At 45.7% G+C, this 20596-nt stretch overlaps 1 protein-coding gene across 2 annotated transcripts in view; it reads left to right on the top strand.

The window, feature by feature from the left end:
* LOC118116193 (protein jagged-2) overlaps positions 1-20596 on the top strand; it is a 44036-nt gene that overhangs the window by 11677 nt on the left and 11763 nt on the right. Inside the window, exons 3-11 of one of the 2 annotated variants that reach the window (XM_035167595.2) lie at positions 3822-3879; positions 10015-10257; positions 10712-10772; positions 16345-16475; positions 17098-17217; positions 17319-17432; positions 17623-17736; positions 19208-19324; positions 20251-20297. In XM_035167595.2, the coding sequence (XP_035023486.1) occupies positions 3822-3879; positions 10015-10257; positions 10712-10772; positions 16345-16475; positions 17098-17217; positions 17319-17432; positions 17623-17736; positions 19208-19324; positions 20251-20297 (1005 nt within the window). The remainder of the gene's footprint in view (positions 1-3821; positions 3880-10014; positions 10258-10711; positions 10773-16344; positions 16476-17097; positions 17218-17318; positions 17433-17622; positions 17737-19207; positions 19325-20250; positions 20298-20596) is intronic. The other variant, XM_035167596.2, reaches the window with a different exon arrangement.

Here is a 20596-nt window from a genome sequence, read left to right as displayed (position 1 = left end):
GGCAGAAATAGATTTTCACGCGCTTGGTGTGGGAAAAGTGAACTGGGTCATATCACCATTCTGCAGCTCAGGATAAAGACCTGATTAGATTAGCTTTGATTAGATTTGCTGTCTGCACGAGGCCTCCTTAGAGAGAAGAAGAGGTGGTGGAGGAGGAGGAGGAGGGCTTGTTCCGTTAATAACGTGCTAAATTAACCATCCCGGCTCCCCGACGCCGCGGGCGACATGTTTTATTCATGTCAATACACTAACAGGTGTGACGTGACAGGTGTTGCTGCTGCGGGTTTTTCTTCTTCGTCTTCATCGCGGCTCCGGAAAAGTTGTTAATTGGGTCTTTCTTCTTTTTTTTTTCTCTCTCTCTCTCATTAACAATTCCCTGCTGCTGTGAATTTTCAATTAGGAAGAGAACATTCATCTTGATTTTACTTCCCCTTCCCATTTAAAAGTCATGAGATTAAAGCATTGGTGTGTCAGGTATTTTTGAATTTTATCTATTTATCTTTTCGTACTGTACACGCTCAGTCAGCGGTGGTTTAAACAATGGAACTTCTTCTTGTTGATTCTTGTTTCTTCAGTTTCAAGTTAAATGAAAACAAATCAAGTTTGGTTTCCTGCTGTAACAAGATGACAAAAATGGTTCCAGCTTCTTCAATCAGTGTTTTCTGGTTTTCTTACTCTGTTGAGTTGAATTCTCGTTAAGAGCTGAGAACTTGTGATAAGCTATTAATTGATTGGAGATAGTTATCATCTGATTTATCAGTAATTAAAAATCAAAGATGCCTCTAAACAAAGACTTTCAGACGGTGATAGTATCAGAATAACAGCTCCACTCTGAAACCCATTGTTTCTTGTGAGGAAGGTTTTTGGCTGCACAGACTAAAGTGCGAGCAGGACAAGCTGATATTGTGTTTGGCAGTTTTTCCTGAAAATTATTAGTACTGTTTGTACTTGATGGTAATTTATATTCATGCGATTGGAACAGTTTGATTTGTATATCATCGTATCCTCTTGACCTCAGTTCTGGTTTTAGTGTCCAGAGCTTCTCCAAATAACAAGACGCCTAAAGTCAAATGTCTTGACTTTAAAGTTGAAGTGACTTTCGATTATCGTCCGAATGTCGTAGCAGCAGCAGAATGAATCTGATAATCCTGGATGAAAAAGTGAATTCCCAGAGCAGCGTGTTCTCTGCAGAGCTGCGTGTAGCCGGCGGCTGTTCCTGTCGCCGGGAAGCAGTAATTTATTCATTGAACAGGTGAAGGCGGCGAGGAGCTGGTTTCTCCTCCACTAATGAAAACTCAAATCCCTCTGACTCCTGTAAATTGGTTAGGAGGTGTCAAGTGTCTCCCAACACACACACATACGGCCGACTCGTATGGCGGTCGCACTGCAGACAGCGGGGATGTGACACTTTGCTCCCATCCTTCAAGGACACACACACTCAAACACATGTAACACACAGCACACACTCCTGTCAGGCTCCCCCGGGGCCCCGGCTCCTTTGGAGCCAGTGGCTGTGACATTTAAAATTGATTACAAAGGGGAAGATTGATTATGATCATGTCCATTTCTATTCACTCATCACAGAGTTATGGCTCCTCGCTGGGCTCGTAAATCACAGCTGATGTGGAGGAGCCTCGGTCTGATCCACAGGCCGCTGGAGTCGTTTGTGGATTATCTGTGTGTCATCACGGACGAGCGCAGTTTGAAAAATGTGTCTATATGTGGATAAATATTAAATATGAAAGTGACAAATGTTTGAAACTCACTGAGCAACTCAGTAAACGTTCATTCATTGTTACTTCCCCGATACTAAAAACATGTTTTGGTGACACGTGTAGTTTGTAACTATACACATATTTAAACGCTGTAATAAACAGTAAACGTGGCGTTTCCGGGATTTTTCTACTTCACCTTATGTTCAATTATGAAGAAATATAAATAATTCTGGGACTCTGATATTTCCTAATATCTGTCATATGTGACAAAGGTCTTAAACGTCATTCATAATGGTCTTAAAAAGATTAAACTAGTTGCTGAAGCAGAACTGGTCTCACTGACTGGTCCTGTTTTCTGTGGGAACCAGATTCAAAGAAGCCAGTGCTGCCTGATTTCACTAAACACCTCCAGACCTGCTTGTTGTGAATGCACATGAATCAACCTCCTACTTGTAGCAACACAGCCTTTTTCTCTGTCCTGCACATTTTCTGTTTTTTGCACACTGGGAACTACCCCCCCTTCAGATTTAAAGCACCATAAAATTAGCTTTAAAGTCCCATAAAGCACTTCAGCTCTCTACCTTTTTGTTTCATGTTTCCGTCGTGTCTCTGCCTCTAATCTCTGCCTGCACCACTATGTCACCTCCCCTGTAATCTTCCCTGCAGCCCTCGGTCGCTCTGAGTCAGACCCAGGTCATGGGAACTCGCAGCTGCTCGTCCGGCCCCATGCAGTTGACGGACAGCGAGCGCCATCGTGGTTTGTTTGCTAATGCGCGTGAAAAGTAAAAAAAAAACAAAAAAAAAACAGCCCTGCACCTGAAACAATCCAGAGTTTGAGTCTGTTGTTGTGGGATGTCGGAGCCGTCGGCTGGGGAAAGTAGGGCACAGTGTGCAGGCCTGCTGCGCTTCTGCACATTCACACAATGCTGAATCATAGCAGGCGAATGCGAAGGAGGTCGACTTCTCTGAGCTTGTGCGTCGTGAATAATGGCGTCAACCAAAGACTGTGCACGAATGTAGTTTAACCTCAGAGACACTGACAGACGCGGCCCCGGGTGGACGGGATCCTGGTGCGGTCATTGTCTCCCTCGTCTCCCTCGTGAGGCAGTGAAATCTCTTCTTCTGTAAACATGTGAGGGGAAGGTCAAGATCTTCATCACTGCATGATCCTGAAGAATGAGCTGCTGTGTTTCACATCAATGGCTTTTGTTTATTCGTCTCGCCCCTGGTGTGTGGAGACCTTAACAAGTGGGGAAGGACGTTCATCTTAAAGGAGACATGTTGTGTTCATATTCAGGTTGATGATCTCAATTTGTGTTGTTACTGTAAAAAGTTTTAATGCTCTAATGTTCAGAAAACACATCCATGTCCTCAAACTGCTGCAGCTCCTCTTTTCAGCCTCTGTCTCAAACACTTATTTGAAGCTCCTGTCTCTTTCAGAATCTGCTCAGTCACAAACAAACAGTTTAAAACAGGCATGCAACTGCTTTTAGAGTTTAACACACAAGCTCATTAAAGTATAATTTCATCGTTGATTAGCTGAGTGATTTAAAAAGTGCCCTCGTTAGATCCCCGAAGAGAAGACCGTTAAATTTGAGCTGGAAATCTATACATTACCACAAATCGTGCCCTGGAGCAAACCTCCGCTCCCACTTCCCGGGGCGTCGACCTCCCCGAGGAGCCGAGGAGCCGTTTGTCCTCTGGAATCGAACCAGGGTCAAAGAAAAGATGACGGAGGGGAATCAGACAAAGAGAAGCTGGGTGTCATCTGAATCTCAGTGAACAGATCATGGTGTGTGGTGACTGTTTCTGATAGAACTGCACCTATTAACTCGCCCGAGGTGCAGGGAAGCTAATGAGTGACAGCAGTGTGGGAACGCTGCTGGTTTTCCCACCATTATTCCCATTCCATGCCAAATATGTGTGCGTGAGTGTGTGTGTCGAAGTACTCGTGCGCCTGTCCATGAGCGATGGTGACTCATATCTGAGTTTCTGAGTAAATCGTGTCCACGTCTTGAAGTGAGCGTATCTGAGTGTGTGTGTGTGTGTGTTTCTGTATTAGTGTGCACTCTGATAACCTCTGCCCTCTTCCTCTCTCCTTTACAGCGAGCGTACACTGTGATAGTGGAGGCGTGGGACAGGGACAACGGCTCACACAGCAACGGTAAGACTCGACCCTCAGACACAGGAGAAACACGGGGTCATGGAGAATACAGATCTTCTCTCAGTTTGTTTCCAAGTCGCAGAACTCTATTCTCTTCTCTTTTCTTCTCCTGACTTTGTTCCATTCTCGTTTTCCCTGTAACATCACAATCTCCTCTTCAATATCAAGTCAGACACAAACTCCACAAAATGTCTGGAAAATTGGGTCTGGGACATTTTCTGGAGCAGGAGATTGTCCACGTTCACACCAACAGGAACATGTGGGGGACATCCAGGCGAGGGGCGGAGCCTGTAGAGCAGCAGGAGGCCGGACAGGACGTATAAACTCTGCTGTGGAAAGATCAGTGTTGTTGTTTACAGCTCATCCACACCGGCGTCGGCCCTCATCACCAGAAGATCTGAAACCTCCTCGTGTTTCCAAGTTGACGTCTTCGTCTTCTACGTGTACGGCTCCTCTTCTTCATCCTGAGATGTTTCACGTCCGTCACGTGTTAGAAACCTCGTCAACACGTCCACTCGCTCACTGGGAAGCTTCCACACATTGTCCTGCTGTTTTCTCAAATGGACTCCAGACCAAAATTTCTGGAAAATGTCCCGAGCAACAGACATTTGCACATATCGCCCCTTCGGAAGATTTCCAATAACTTGACTCTGTGTCTGCTGCAGCTTGTTACTGTGTCTCTGGCTCGTTCACGTCACCAAGTCCCGTCTGGATGTTTTTTGAATCTCAGTCCAGTTCTGCTGGTTCAGTGATGATGAGCTGGTTCGTCATTGTTAGCATGTTCTAGTATTGTTCTCACACGTTAACAGAACTAGTCAGTGCCGAGTAGTTTGGTTTGTGTATTTAGACTCGTAACCTGAAACCTTGAGGCTCTGCAGATTGACGTGTTTCTAGAGACTTATGATAAACTACGGATTTAAAGGAAATAATCAAATGTATTTCTTTCCCTTTCACATTGAGTAGCTGCTCAGTATCGATGTGGCTCAGAGACAGATCTCTGATGTGTTCAGACGCATCTGATCGCAGCACCGTGGAACTGTGTGGCAACATGTTGAACTTTGTGCTCGTCTGATCGGCAACAAGCTGCTCGACTGGAGGTTTGTTTTTTATCTGCAGCTCAATCCTGTTTGGAATCTCTTCATCAAACATCTTTAACTTATTAAGCATATTTACTGTAAATTTACTCTTGTGCTTCTTTTGTGTGTTTTGCTTCAACAACCGGGTGAAGTCAACTTTACATTAAAACGATTCCAGCTGGTACCAGATTGTGACGTATATAGATTTTAAACTTAGTCAACTGAGAACATTTTAAATTGACAGTTACCTCCAGGTACAGTACGGTTTCATCTAGTTTCCAAAAAACCAAGACGGTTCAGGACAGAATGTGAAACTGGAGGTTTGAAAACAAACCAATGGATACAAACCCTCAGGCGGGTAAACAGCCAAAGATAAAACGACTATTTAAATCACTATAACAACAGGACTTTCACACTTTTGCTCTCAGACGTACAAACCAAAAGAAAATGATCTGCACTCTCCATCTCGTCGTGATTATTCCCTCGTGCACGACATTATAAAAGAAATAGGAGCCACAAAAAAGAATCGGACCTGTGACTGACAGGAAGCTGGTTTGTTCTCCCCCCCCCACGCTCTCTATATTAAACCTGTGAGCCCATTGCCTTGTTGAGCCATTAATTGGGGGCTGCAGCTCTCTGTTTTTGTCCTCCCCCCCCCCTCTCCTCATTAGCTTCCCAGCAGCTGTCTGGCTACTGGTCGTCGCTTCATTATCCTGGAACACGGTGACAGCTCGTACCGCGGCACTTTAGTCTTTACTCGCTAATCCACCTATAGATTTGTTTAATGGTTTCATGGAAAGTTTTATTTGATTTAGTTTTCTGGAGTTACACTTTGAGAGCAGCACAGTAGCATGTTTAGAACAGCCGGTGTATTTTCTTCTAACATCATATAAATGTTTCCAACTTAAAGTCTTCCAATCTTCCTGCCATTGTTGACATTTCTTCCTCGTGTCCCGTTGTTATCGGCCTTGAACTATAGTCTACACCGCCCCTGGTGGTTTCTGGTGGTACTGCTCCATTTTGTCCACGTTTGCAAGCTTTCAGAAGACACGTACAAATACAAATGGACGCAGAGTTCAGACAGAAGGCTCCTTTCGTGTCTGCGCATCATGTTGAGTGAAACCTGGACACGTTTCCTCTGTGTGTGGTAAATGGTTATTTTTGTGGATTGAGGGTTTTTCCACTTCTTCATGATTCTACTTTCACTTGTCTGTTTCTGCCTCCCTTTGGGATTTCCTGCATTTTTGGGCAACTACTTTTGGTACTTGTCAGAGAGCAGGCACGGACCTGTTGCATCCAGCTGTGGGTGTTCGTGCAGGTGAAGCGAGCGTGATGCTGTGAGAGAGCGAGTGTGTGTATGTGTGTGTGTGTGTGTGTGTGTGTGTGTGTGTGTGTGTGTGTGTGTGTGTGTGTGTGTGTGTGTGGATCCTGGTTTTCTTCACAGGAATAAGAATCTGTGCTCGTCCCAATCAAGTGTTTTATTGCCTGAGAGCCAAATCCTGAGTCGTGTGATTGTCTGCCAACACAAATCCCGATTACACGGCTCTTTGTTTTCCTACATAATACAGCTGCCCGGTGCACATTCGATCTAAAGTAGGCCTACAGTAAATTAAGTCATGTCGGACATCTGGGTTCTAAGAGCAGCGAGCATCACACACTCCTTACATGGTTCCTCTGATATTTCTCATTGCAGCCACAAAGCAGAGGCTTTTTACTGCGTCTGTGATGATCCTGAACAAGTAAATTAAGACCAAGATTCAGAGAATTAATTGTTAAAAGTCGTTTATGGGGAGAAATGTTTTATTTCTGCACCAACGAATGGTTTTCTGGAGGAACTTCTTGGTGAAATGGCTCGAATGTGGTGGCATGAAGCTGAGTGTGTTGCAGTGTGAGCGGCGGCAGGTTGAAGAGGCCTCAGGAAAGACCCGGCTGTGTGAAGGCTGTTTATACCTCAGGAAACCCCTCGCCTCTCTCCAAACAAAACACAAATGCCAGGAGAACAGAGTGCGGAGCTGTTGTTGACGCCGGGCGCTGGTGGATTGTTGGCTCGTGTGACGCTGGACCTTATTGTAGTCAACAAACAACAATCCATGTGTCGTGTTAACAAGTAATTATCAAAGCCTGATGCATGTCTTATTCCTCTGAGCCGGTGAGCTACGTGTCACACTGGACGACATGTTCCCTGAACGCACCATGAAACTCAACAACACAACTTCCTGCTGTCCCCACAAACTCCCCAGAGAAACACATGGGGAATAATCTGCCCCTTTATTCTGCTGTTTGAGGAACGTTTGATAAGAACGACTGTTTCCAGCTGTTTTCATGATTATAACTTATATGTTTAAGGATCTTCAGTAGGAACCAGTGGGTTTGGAGATGAGAGCCAATGACACGGTGGTGATGTCAGAACATGTTGAGAGACACATTTATTGGTCTTGGTTGGGTTTTTTTTTATGTGGGATTTACTGACGAAGTATTTCTGCAGAATTGTAAAAGTTAAGTGTCGGTGTGCTCTCGTAATGACACCGTTTGAAAGTGATTAAGTGTTTCTCGTGCCGTCCATATTTTTATGATCATACCTTAAGTGTCTTGTTGCATCACCTGGAGGAAGATGCTTTCCAAAACAAAGGAACACCCTGACAACCAGCTGTCGTGCTGAGGCTGACGCTTCCACGCCACGTCTCCTTCCAGGTGTTTCAGCGTCCATGATGTAAATCCACGAGAAATCTGAGCCGAAGAGAAGCAAAGAAACGGGGCAGAGCTTCAGGCTGGGAAGCCGAGTGATCGGCTCTTTTATTACCTCGCACCAAAGAGGTTATATTTACGGCCCTGTCAGTGTGTTGGTTGGTTTGTTTTTCAGCAAGGTTACGTTAAAAACTACTGAACAGATTTCCACAAAACATTCCTGGAAAGATGGGACATGAGCCAAAAAAAGAACTCATTAAAATTTGGCGTGGGTCCCGGCAAAGGGGCTGATCCGGGAATTACTTTTATCACTTTCTTTATCATCGTTATAGGTTTTTCTCTTGAATTCAAAGATCTCGCGGAAATAAATGAGTTATGTTTATGGAGCTGCTGAGTGATGAGTGTGAGAAATTTGGTGCAGCTTGATTGAATCTAAAGGGGATTGTTGGGCCTTGGCAGCGGTATAAGCTATAAGGTCTTCTTCTTTTTTATTAAACAATTAGATTTCTAGAACATGTGTGTTTTTACACATTAGTCAACACGATACAAATAAGCCTTTATTTAAGCATGTTTGTAGATCTGTGTCCGTGTTATCTCACATATTTCTAGACGACGGAAGACGACGGGGCAGGAAAAGCACGAGTAGACAAATCTCAACCGCCAGTGTGAACGCAGTCCTGACTTCAGTTCAGAGATCACCTCTGTTACAAGTGAGGAGCTGTGAAGAGGTCGGAGGTCAAAGGGCCACAGTCTCCAAACAGAAACGCTCCAGTGACATGCAGCTTGAGATCTGGAAAACTGATTCTCTGCTCCGATCTGAAGGCCCTGGTGTGTTTTCTCCGAGCCGGCTCCTCGTGGCCGTCTGCCTGCTGCTCTCCCTAGTAACAGCGGCCTCTCTTAGCTCCCCCAGCTCAGAGAGAGCTCGTGATTGGTCTATATTTTTATATCTAATTGCTGCAGATGAACAGCGGTGAGTGAGCGCCCGGGTGTTTCAGGTGGTGGGAGTGGGACTGGAATCTGTGGCAGTGTGTTAACTCGCTGTGAGACTCCATGAAATCAGGGCAGCACGGAGTCAAACTTCACCACGATGGAATGTGTCTTAATAATCACAGGGAACGGACTGAAGACAATAAACACTTCAGATTCTATTAACAATAAAAACTGTATTCAAATAAACACAGTGAAATTTGAAACGTTAAATCTAATCCTTCACACCTGCAAGAAAACTAATTTAAGTTATTGTAATGAGTAGTTTTCATGTCCAACAGAAAAGGAAGTTAAAACAAAAGGAGAAAAGTTGAGTTCTAAAATAAATCACATTGATTAATGTTAATAGTTTTTTGTTCATTTAGTTTTTTTATACATAAACTTGATAAAGGAAACCCACATGCTGTCACTCACTTGAACTCACTGTAAAATGGGTGATGGACAGTTTGAGTCTCACTTAAACTAAATGGAGTGAAAGAGCTTGTCTGGATGACAGCGGATTTAAACCAGTAACTCTTCTTCAGTCCGGTGAAGATGACGATGACGGTATGGTTACTTCCAGCTCCTCGTCAGCTCCTCGTCGGCTCCTCCTCGGCTCCTCCTCGGCTCCTCCTCGGCTCCTCGTCAGCTCCTCGTCGGCTCCTCCTCAGCTCCTCTTCAGCTCAGGCAGCAGCAGTGAACACAGGCCTCTGAGCTTCTGTTCCTTGAGAACAAGCTAAAGGGTCTTTCCTATGTCGCCCTTCCTCGTCTGTTCCCCGTCTCTTATTATTTCCGGCCTGGCTCCGATGCAGTCGGGGCTGGATATCCTGACAGGGGAGGGGGGGAGCAGGGGGGACAGAAAAGCATTTCGCCAAGCAGGAAAACTGAAAAAGCATTTTGGTTATCAAGCCGTCGCAGCCCTCGCTCCGACACCCTCCGTTTGTGCTTCCGTCATTTTCCCGTTCTTTCCCTCTTTTTCCTCCTCCTTTCTTTTGTCTTCCTCGTTCCTGGTGGACGGAGGTTTCTCCTTCTCTCTGATCTGTGGTAACAACAGACGTTCTTCGAAGCCTCTTGGATTCTCTAATCGCACTGAACACCGGGTTGTCGGGTCAAGTCCCACAACCGGAACCAGCCCTGGAATGTCATTCAGAATTTCTTCTTGTTTTGACGTTGGGATCTAACCGACCCAAATACTTGACCTGTTGAAAGTTGAGTTTTTTTCCCGTAGCTCTGGAAAAGTAGTGGACTAGACTCGGCTCAGGGAATAATTAATAAAATAAAAATAGAATTGAATCAGTGAACATCATTTTTAATTCTTATCCGACAACATAATCCACAGTTTTTATCACAAATCAATCAGTACAGAACGAAACAGTTTTATTTACGTGTGTTTGTTTCCATCGTCCAGATGAGGAGCTGCTGATCGAGCGCAGCATCCACAAAGGAACCATCAACCCCGGGGAGGAGAAGCAGACGGTGGAGTACAATAGCCTCCAATACACCATCCGCGTGCGCTGCGACGAGCACTACTACGGCAGCAAGTGCAACAAAGTGTGTCGACCCCGCGACGACTACTTCGGTCACTACGTGTGCGATCAGCTGGGAAACCGAGGCTGCATGGAGGGCTGGACCGGGCCCGACTGCAAGACAGGTGAGGACGTCCGTCACAGCGTGAACACACGACCAACACACGACCAACACAAAGAGGATTCATACGACTCTTTAGGTTTTTATCAATTTCTACAGACCAATAGCTGATGTACATCCATAGATACACTGTAAAAATCCACCACAGTTATAATGTCTCTGATCTCATGGACATGTATTTCTTATTCTGCAGTTTCTCACTGCTCTTTTCAGAAAAAGTTGAGTTTGATGTTAAGAGTCAGTGAGTTTGAAGAATGTTTTGGGACTCTCGTCTCTGCTGGAGACACCTTCAGCTCCCTGACAGAGACTGTAACCGCAGCAAAGATCCTCTGAGTTTCATAAACCAGCGGAGAAAATGAAACGAGAGTCTGAAATCCAGAGGCCACAGTTTGAAATATTCTACTTTGCACAAGAACTGATCCTAATGTGTCCCTTTCCTCTCTTTTCCTTCCCCGCAGCCATCTGCAAACAAGGATGCAGCGTCCTGCATGGGACGTGCAGCGTGCCGGCGGACTGCAAGTAAGTCGTGTTGCGTCCGTTGGTTTTACAGTGCAGCTGCAGACTGATGCAAAGCATGATCTTGTTTGGACGGAGCCTAATGAGGAAAACAGTGGTGACACGACAGAGTGATGAGAGGCTGGGGGGGGGGTTGTTGATGACATACCAAGCAGTCCGACCCCCACACCACTCTTCCTCCCCCATCCCACCTCTGTGAAGCCCCCCCATCCCTCCATCTCCATCCCTCAGCTCTGATCCCAGAGCCATTGTTCTGCTTCCTGTACTGAAGCTCCTGCTCCTGCCCGCACACAGAGAAACAGAGGGAGACAGAGAGAGGCCCCCCACCCTCACCCTCTCATGTCTGCAGCCCACATCACCTCTTCCTATCCTGGGCCTTGTTATGGCTGCCACTCGCCTGTGGGGAAGTGTGGACTCTCCCCACCGCCGAGTGGTGAACCCACCGAAAACAAATAACTTCACGGTTTTATTTAACACAACAAGGCACGTTTAGTTATGTACTGTCCATTTAACACACAAGGTAACACAAACAGCTTTTTGAATGAGTGACTGTGGCTGTGGGGTTGATAAGAATAGAAGAAACTATTTGAATAAAGTCCATTCTCCATTATCACGCCCACTAAGGTCGGGTTTCCAGTTGCAGAACTAATTTGTCCTTGGTCGAAACGCTCGGAGCTGTTCAGCATTAGAACCTGAACGGAACCTGGTCCGTGTTGGAAAAAGGAAGAAAAAGGAGTTTACACACCAAGTCCGTACATTTCATCCAAAATTCTCACATGTTTGATAATAAATACGACTCCGAAGCTTTTGGAAAAGGTTTGATTTGCTGTCAAAGTCGTTCCAGAGATGTTTCGGCTGTTTTGGGATCAATCGGGATCGTTTTAGCAGCTCCTGGATCAGAAGATGAAATTCTCCTTGTTCCTCACGACTTCTCAGGATTGGATGGACGCGATGTTTCAGTTTTTCAAGAAGTGAGAGGACCATGAAATCATCCTCACTGCTCCACTCCATCTTTACTCTGACTGCGGATTTTAAAAAGATTTGATCTGAACCTTAACAGTTGACTCTGAGCAAGAAAAGGTGCTGAGAAGTTGTGTGTTGTCGCAGTAAAGTGAAATTCCGTGTGGAAGTGAACATGTACATTCAGACACACTGGAACACGTGTTTTTAAAAGTGCATAGAGGCGACGGGGGGGGGGTTATACTGAGGAAGGTTTGATTTAGTTAAGATCTGACATTAAGCTGACACTTCACATTGGAAATGGCCGGAGGATTGAAAGAGAGAGGAACACCCTGGAATGTGCCTCAACATGTGATTCTGAGCTTCGCTGCAATCTGGAACACACACAGAAACACACACACACACACACACAAACACACAGACACAAACACACAGACACACTGACACAGACACACACGTATACTGGTGAAGAAAAGAAAAACTGATGCTCAGTTAAAAGCATTTTTGTGTGTTTGATTTATGTGGAATGACAGTCCACATTGATCAAATCTGTCACATTAAAACGATCAGTCAAAGATACGCAGGATATAAAACGTTACACAACGAGACAGAGAGAAACAACACAATGAAATAACATCGGGAACAAGAGAACAAGATGATCCAGAGGGAACAGGAACGGGAGCTTGATGTTCAGGTCGTTTTGTGACGTGAAGCTCGGGGCTCAGGTGCTTCGCTCACTTTTGTTTTTACCTCCAAGTAAATTGGCTTAAATGACAGAAGCTAAACTGCAGATGAAGTTGTAGTGAATTTTTGAAGGTAGATGATTAAACGTAGTGTGAATCCCTTTCTGAATTATTTTTGATCGAGCGAACTTGTTGAATTATTAAATAACTAAATAAACCTGAAGCTTGGAAGGACGTCGTCAGTAGAAGGAGTTTGCTCTGTTGTCATGGAGACGGCTTCTCTGTAAATACGGGAGCGAACCATGTGATAACAGATTGTCTGCGGTGTTGCATGTGAAACCTCCAGAAGAAGCTTGAAAGTGGAAGTTCCGTTAAGATCATTTTTGCCTTGAAGGTAAACTTGTGTACTGTCCGAAACTAAACTACAAAAACCGAGAGAAGTTTATGGACGAAATTACAAAAAGCCGCCGGATGTTGGAACCAGTGACGGAGAGAAATCAACTGGGAAAAGCCGAGCGGGAGAAACCGAGGGGTTAAAAACCTCCGAGAGGCAGAAACGGAGGAGAAAAGGAAAAGAAAAAGCGTCTGAGCCTGGCAGAAGAAATGTGTGTTTGGTATCTTGTTTCTTACACACAGCGCATTCACAACCTACACTCCCTCATGTGACACTACGAAACATGTAGCTAGGCAACAGCGGGCTAAGTCTGTCCGCTGGAGTTGGGCGCAAGGCTCGCCTGTAAATAATTCAGCCTGACCAGTCACACACACACACACACACACACTAACAGCCCCTCCACCTCAGCCCCTGCCCACCGTCCCGTCTTCTGGGTGTGGTTAGTCTGAGGGGCCACAGCGGGACGGGGGGGGGTTGTTGTGGGCAAGGCGGGATATTTTCAGCCCTGGCCGGCCCCCGAGGCCCCCTTCCATTGATGGAACGGCAGTAGCCCGGCGACGGGGTTTGTGGGTAATGCCACCCTTGGCCTGTGGCTGCCCGAAACCATTCCCCCGCTCTCCCACACTGCAGCCAGACAGACTGTCCACGCCGCCACCGCTGCTGCGAGGCTGACAGTGTGCAGGGCCCCGCCGCCGACCGCAGCGCCGGACAACACCACATGCACACAGCTGTGTAGTAAGCAATACACAGCAGCGTCTCTCACACACACACACACACACACACACACACACACACACACACACACACACACACACACACACACACACACACACACACACACACACACGCACACACACACACACAGTCTAACTGTGGCTCCACTTTCTGAGTGAGATCTGATTGAAGTTGTCACAGTCGTGTGAACAGTTCAAAATGTTTCAGCCACAAACAGAAATCTGACGAACTGATAAAAATCAAAACGTTAGACATCAGTGAAAGATTCTTGTTTACTATTTGGTTGAATGAAGCTTTTAAAAGTTCTCAGCTCCGTTTCTACTTCAGCCTCTTTGACCCGTTTGCATCTAAAATATAAAAACTCTGGCAGGAGCCAATCCCAGCTCGAGCTGGGCGAGTACCTTGATGGCTCATTTCCATCTCTGCTGATTGGAGCCGGAGCCGATAACCTGCAGAGTCTTTTAACCCGGGAGTTAGTGTGGATTGTTTCCATTCCCATTACAAACAGAAGCCTGGTGTTAGTGGGTGTTCTGGGCTTTAGAGTCGCCCATTATCCTGCATGTGTCTTTGGACTGCGACGCCCGAGCACCAGAGAACCTGCGGAGAACATGCAACCCTGGTGAAATGCTGATTCAAACCAGGCAGGGATCAGACAATAGTTAGACCACATCAACCTGATCACTTCGTTCCACCTGCTGGCGTTTGACAGTTTGCAGTTCTCACATTGTTCAGTTCCACAGAAGGACAGAGGTTCAGGACCCAGCCCCAGAACCTGGGAGCCGCTGGTCCCAGTGCACTGCAGCACATTACAGCACATTAGCGCTCACTACACAGCCGTATATCACTGCTGCTACGGTGTTTGGTCGGCATCCATTTTGAAGTGTTTGTGAGTCGGGGGGGAGGCGGTGGTGGAGGGGGTTGCATCCTAAAATAGCCCCCCGACAGAGAAATGACAGGACAGGTGGGGCAAGGTTACCGCTGGCCTTGGAATAACAGAGTGCTGCCATAAACCAACAGATTAGCTAACCCTGCGCTGGCCTCCCCTTCGAGACGACTAACCCTCGCTCCACAAACCCGCCGCTCATTCCAAGTCTGACCTCGACCGAGCTCACGACACAGGAAGCGGGCGGAGAGGAGACGCACAGCACACGACACCAGAAGAAACTGCAGAAAACAAACCGCTTCTCTTTTAACCTCCACTCGAGTCCTGACTGAGCGTCCTCTTGTCCTCAGTGTGGAGAAGCACATGTACATCTCAAATGTCTGGATGTGGGGCTTCACGACACTTTTAAATTAACATTAACACAGTTGTTGGAACTTTTAAAATGATTTATATTGCATCATCTTTCATGTCTTGTCATGAAAAAATCATTCGCTACAGCTTCATTTCATATAAAAAGTCAAAACTTTAATTTCAGCTTGTTTCCATTAGAATTCAACCTTTTTTAGTTATTTTCTTAATTACATTTTTCTCGTTTCTTGTGCTGTGACCTTTCCAATTATTTAGAAACAGATTTCAACCTGTTGATTTCCACTTAATTTCTACTTCGTGTTGTTCTTTAGTTCTTAGGAATCCATTGATGACAGAAAGAGATTTTTTTGCCAAGTGTCAAGCACACGCTAAATAAAGTAAAGTGAATATACTGTAGGAACACAACAGTACACCGCAGACACACACACACACTCACACACACACACACACACACACACACACACACACACACACACACACAGAGCACAGGAATGTGTGCTGGCACCGTGCGCCCTAAAATTAGCAGCTTCAGCGAACACATCATTCACCTTGATGAAGACATTTTGTCCAACAAATGACTGTGGTGACATTTAGAGAAACTCAATCAGCTCTCCTGTGTTTCCTGAACCTTTCTGCTCATCCTGTCTTTAATTCTTTTCATTTCTGACGGACTGATGTGGTTTAAAAGCTCCTCAGTGTATTAAGTATTAAATGAGTTGTTTGATATCACAACCTAACTATCCCCCGCCCCCGCCCGCCCCCTGTGTTATTAAGTGAATCTGTGTGGCTGATATTCCCTCAGGCTGCAGCCGTGAAGAAGAAGACAGTGTCAGTGTGCTTGTGAAATATGAGGTATTTGTTTTACAGAGGCAGCCTCTGAACTCTGCTCTCTGTGACCTGGGTTTGATTATCGGTGGTGGTACAAGCATCTGAACCCTGAGGGGAAATTAAAAAGGAAATGTCAGACACACGAAAGTGAAGTCTGGACATTTTTTTACAGACGTTTGCTGAATAATGTCTGGAAAATATCTGAGTGAGTGAGAATACGGCAGAAAATGTGAGCGAGTGGACGTGTTGATGACGTTTCTAACGGACGGACGTGAAAATGGAAGAACACAAATATCTCAGGATGAAGAAGAGGAGCCGTACACGTAGAAGACGAAGACGTCAACTTGGAAAGACGAGGAGATTTGAACGTTTTTGGCGATTAGGGCGGACGCCGGTGTGGATGTGCTGTTTACGTCACGTCCAGTTTCCAGGAGACACGTCTGAAAACAGTTTGATAGTGAAGAGGAGCAGAGTTTAGTTGTGATTAAAGCTTGATGAAGAAATCGGAGAGTGGAAGGAGTGACAGAAGTGAAGAGATGAAAAACAAAGGAAGGAAAAGAGTTAGAAAACCAAGTAAACCAGAAATTAGGAGGCGACTCATGTAGGGAGGCTCGAGTGCAGGTTTGGTTCTGACCCGACTCTTTGCAACTTCTCTCAACCCCTTTTCTTGGTCGACTCCGTCCTGTCAAATAAAACCAACTAACCCCCCTCTGTGTGTTGCAGGTGTAACTACGGCTGGCAGGGTCCGTACTGCGACGAGTGCCTGCCGTACCCCGGCTGTGTTCACGGGACCTGCAACGAGCCCTGGCAGTGCACCTGTGAGAAGAACTGGGGGGGCCTGCTCTGTGACAAAGGTCGGTCACGTCATGGGAAAGTTCTCATCGCATCAAATTGATTCATTTTAAGTTTTAGGATCGTGGACCATTGGTTTCAGTTCCCTACGTCACAGTGAACGATGTTTATTTTTGCCTTTTCTGCCTTTATAATAGTTCAGTTTACAGTCACATGAACCAAGACAGAATTAACTCAAACTTTATCGTCACTGTGATCGTTTTTTTTATAACTCGTTTGCTTTTCTTACCGTTATAAAAGGAACTGAATCCACTCGGTGCCTGGAACCAAACCACATTACAAACAACCTGCAGGTTTAGAGTATGATTTTAAAAGCAGTGGTTCCGTACTGGTTCAGTAATGGTCCACCTCAGTCACACGAGGACACAGAGTGATTGGTCAAGAAGCAGGAAAATTACATTTGCCGTAAATATATTTATATCTAACCCACAATCAGATGTTTTGGATGGAAAAACTAAAAATTCCTGTACCAACAAGTCATTGTGAGAAGCTGTTGTTCCAGACGTCAAACAGCACAGAGCTGCAGGATCACCAGGAAAACAAGCTGTCATTCATTTAGGGATCGTTTACTGAATGTGTGTAAAACAACAAACAGCCGAGGTTGACTCTTGAGTTTCTGTGCAGATCTGAACTACTGCGGGACCAACCGGCCCTGTAAGAACGGAGGCACCTGCATGAACACAGAGCCGGACGAGTACAACTGCGCCTGTCCAGACGGATACTCCGGCAAGAACTGCGAGATCGGTGAGCGCGGGGGTTCAAAATCCAGGTCTGGGTGTCGCAGCGCGTTCACACCCTGAAGACGTGGATGAATTTGACTGATTTCTCTTGACTTGTCTCTCCAGCGGAACACGCCTGTGTGTCCAACCCCTGCGCCAACGGAGGGACGTGTCATGAAGTCCCATCAGGCTTTGAGTGTCACTGCCCAGCCGGCTGGTCCGGGCCGACCTGCGCTAAAGGTCAGATGCTCCCAAGTTCCCATTAAAGGAGCTGTTGTTACAATCTGACAGGAACATTCAATCGGTTCAAACTTCATTCCATTGTCTGACATATAAAACCAGAAAATAAAGTAGACACGAGACACAGAGAAGTCTTGGGTTGTTTTCAATGTGGTTGTGATGTTGGACATTGGTCTTGTTTACGTTTCAGACACGGATGAATGTGCGTCCAGCCCCTGCGCTCAGGGCGGGACCTGCATCGACCTGGAGAACGGCTTCAAGTGTCTCTGTCCACCCCAGTGGACGGGAAAGACCTGCCAGATCGGTACGTCTCCAAATCTAATCACCAGAACGTCTAATAATGTGACGTAATGTAAAGAGAGACGATAGCTCATTTGAATATCTGCAGGTTTATCAGCTGATAAACATCATGAGGTGTTTTTTTCAAAGTAAATTGTGCAGGGACACTTGGAAATGCATATTTTTATAATTCTGAAATCATAAGATATTTGCATGTTGGATGAAGTGTTGCTGTGATGAAGTGTTGTTGCAACTAAACTGTTTGACGTGCGTCCAAAGTCATTGCAGAGTTTCAGTTTGTGATCTGACTTGTTTGTGTATCCGGTTGTGTGGTTTAACCAGTAACTGCAGGTCGGCCACTAATTCTAAATCAGTGTTTCTATGTGTGTGTGTTTATGTAAACGCATGCAAACGGAGATTCTCACTGTGTAGCATCCGCAACTCGAGCCAGGTGACTTGAGTTAGGCTAAAAATATCCCCCCGCCTGGCAACTGCTAGCCTTGGGACCAAATATACTCTGCCGGGGGGTTATCTTTGGCTCCAGACTGGGCGTGACAGGGGGAGGGGGGGGGGTATGTACACTACGGTGAGGCGGCACCCCAGCAGAGCCGAGCCCTCACCCTCTTTGACTTCAGCCAGGAAACATTTTATAACCTGTAAACATGTGCGTGCAGCGCCCGAAGCTCAGTGGCTTGTGTTACGGATTCTGTTATTCTCAGAGAGCTCCCCCCCAGGGAGCCGGGTGGTACCTGGGAGCGAGCGGGGTGCGGGGGGGGTGGGGCGGTGGATTGGCTCGGAGCTTGGGTTTTTGGGAAAGGGCTCGGGGTGTTTAATTTCAGCCGGACAACAGGTGCCGCTTACCTCCTGGGAGTAGTATTAATGCACTGTGTCGGTTTATACTGAGCAAGGCAGCGCGGCGGGGCGCGGCGAGCGCTGCCTCTGAAACTGACCACTCGGAATGCCGCAGGTTGGCCTTCGGGGAATGCAATAGAGAGACATTAACCCTGAGGGAGGGGGGAGGCGGGTGAGGATAGAGCAAGGGGGGGGGGGATGGAAGCTGAACTGTAATTTCACATTTGAAAAAGACCCCGAGTCGTTTGCCCTTAAAAGTCATTAGAGTCGCCCGACTTTGAATCCAGTCGCATTCACACAATGATGAATATGCACATTAGAGACATTATGTTCTGCACTGTGACGCATCTCATATTTAAATATAACTCCTACTGCACAAGGAAATGAAATTAAGTTAACAACTCGTGAAATACTGCAAAAGAGGCAGTTTTAATCTGCGGAAATGTTGTTCTGACTTTAGGTGATCACATTTTAAAAAATGTTTCTGATGCAGCGATGACATTATGATGATGTAACATATAATGTCAGATGAAAGCAAAGCCCTGAGGCCGTTTGTGTAACAGGTGGATGGAGGTGAAGCTTGGTGACGGGGCCTCCGAACGCTCTCATTCATTCTCTCTGTGTCTCTCGTCTCCATTTTGCAGACGTTTTTGAGTGTGTTGGGATCAAGCCTTGTCTCAATGCTTACTCTTGCAAAAACTTGATTGGTGGATATCACTGTGCCTGCTTTCGTGGATGGGTGGGCAAGAACTGTCACATCAGTCAGTATCAATCCAGCAAAAAAATCATTAGACTTCAACCTTCTTTCCACCTGCCTGTAGCAACGTCAGAGCCACAGCCCCTCCCTCTTTGTTGGCTAGCTTCACTCCCACTAGCGTCTGTAGCTCAGAGTATTATCTTGTAGTAGTAGTAGTAGTAGTAGTAGTAGTAGTAGTAGTAGTATCATCGTAAGTTGTACAAGTGTACAACTGGACTTGTGTTTGTTGCCTACATACACTTGTACAACTTGATGATACCAGGACCTGGATGACTTAGAACCTTCACAGATAAGAAGTAGTAGTAGTAGTATAGCAGGTTTTTAAGCTTTCTGTTGTTTAAATTAAAATCATGATAGCAGCCATGATAGCAAGCTAATATTGAAAATTAGCAAAACACCCTTTTATTGATCAGATATTACTTTATTTATTGATCCAACCACCAACACGTGTGGCCAGCGCCCCGTTGGACTGATGGTCGAGTCTGATGCTAAATTTTAATCATTTTCTTGGTTTTACTGTGAATTAAAACACCAGATTTACTTTAGGTTCGTGATGCTAGTGGAAGGAAAGCTAAGCTAGTCCAGCTGCTGAGCTTCAGATCTCTTCCTTCTCCTGTGCTGTTCCTCTTTATGGCTGTTTGTACCTTCCACACCTTCACTGTCTCCTCCAGGCTCCAGGATTCAAACCTTCTTTGCTCTGTAGCTTGTGTTTTAACAGTCAACGTCAGTATTTCCCTTTGACGTTTAGTTTCACTGCACGTTTTCGCAGCTCATGTGCACCTGAATCTGCTTCTAGTGTTTCTTCCTCCGGGCATGAATCTCTTTGCTTTGGTTTGTTTAACCACGTTCTTGTAGCGGCTGCATGTTTATCAGCATCGATTCATTTTCCACCTCCCAGTTTGTGAGTTAATCAGAGTGATTTCTCCTCAGATCTGAACAGCTGCCACGGACAGTGTCAGAATGGAGGGACCTGCAAGGTGAGATTCTGAAAAGATCAAATCTGAAGAATGAATTCCTTTAAAACCGATTTAAACGATGATTTATGACCCATGGGATTCTCAGGAGTAGATATTCTATTGGGTAAATTCAGCCATTAAAGAGTGAATTCTAAAATGTCGTTACTGTTGCTGCTCCTCAAATTTCTCTCCAGCTTCATGGTGAAGTTTTGAATTTGGAAGAAACTCTGAATCATTTTCACTGACAGTAAATAAACTTTCCAGTCAAATAAAAGTCAGACCAACCGTCCAAAGTCCAAATACTTCCACTGATAGAAACT

The sequence above is a fragment of the Hippoglossus stenolepis genome, chromosome 10 (genome assembly GCF_022539355.2).
Source record: "Hippoglossus stenolepis isolate QCI-W04-F060 chromosome 10, HSTE1.2, whole genome shotgun sequence".
NCBI lineage: Eukaryota > Metazoa > Chordata > Actinopteri > Pleuronectiformes > Pleuronectidae > Hippoglossus > Hippoglossus stenolepis.
This window is presented reverse-complemented; position numbering and strand designations above follow the sequence as displayed.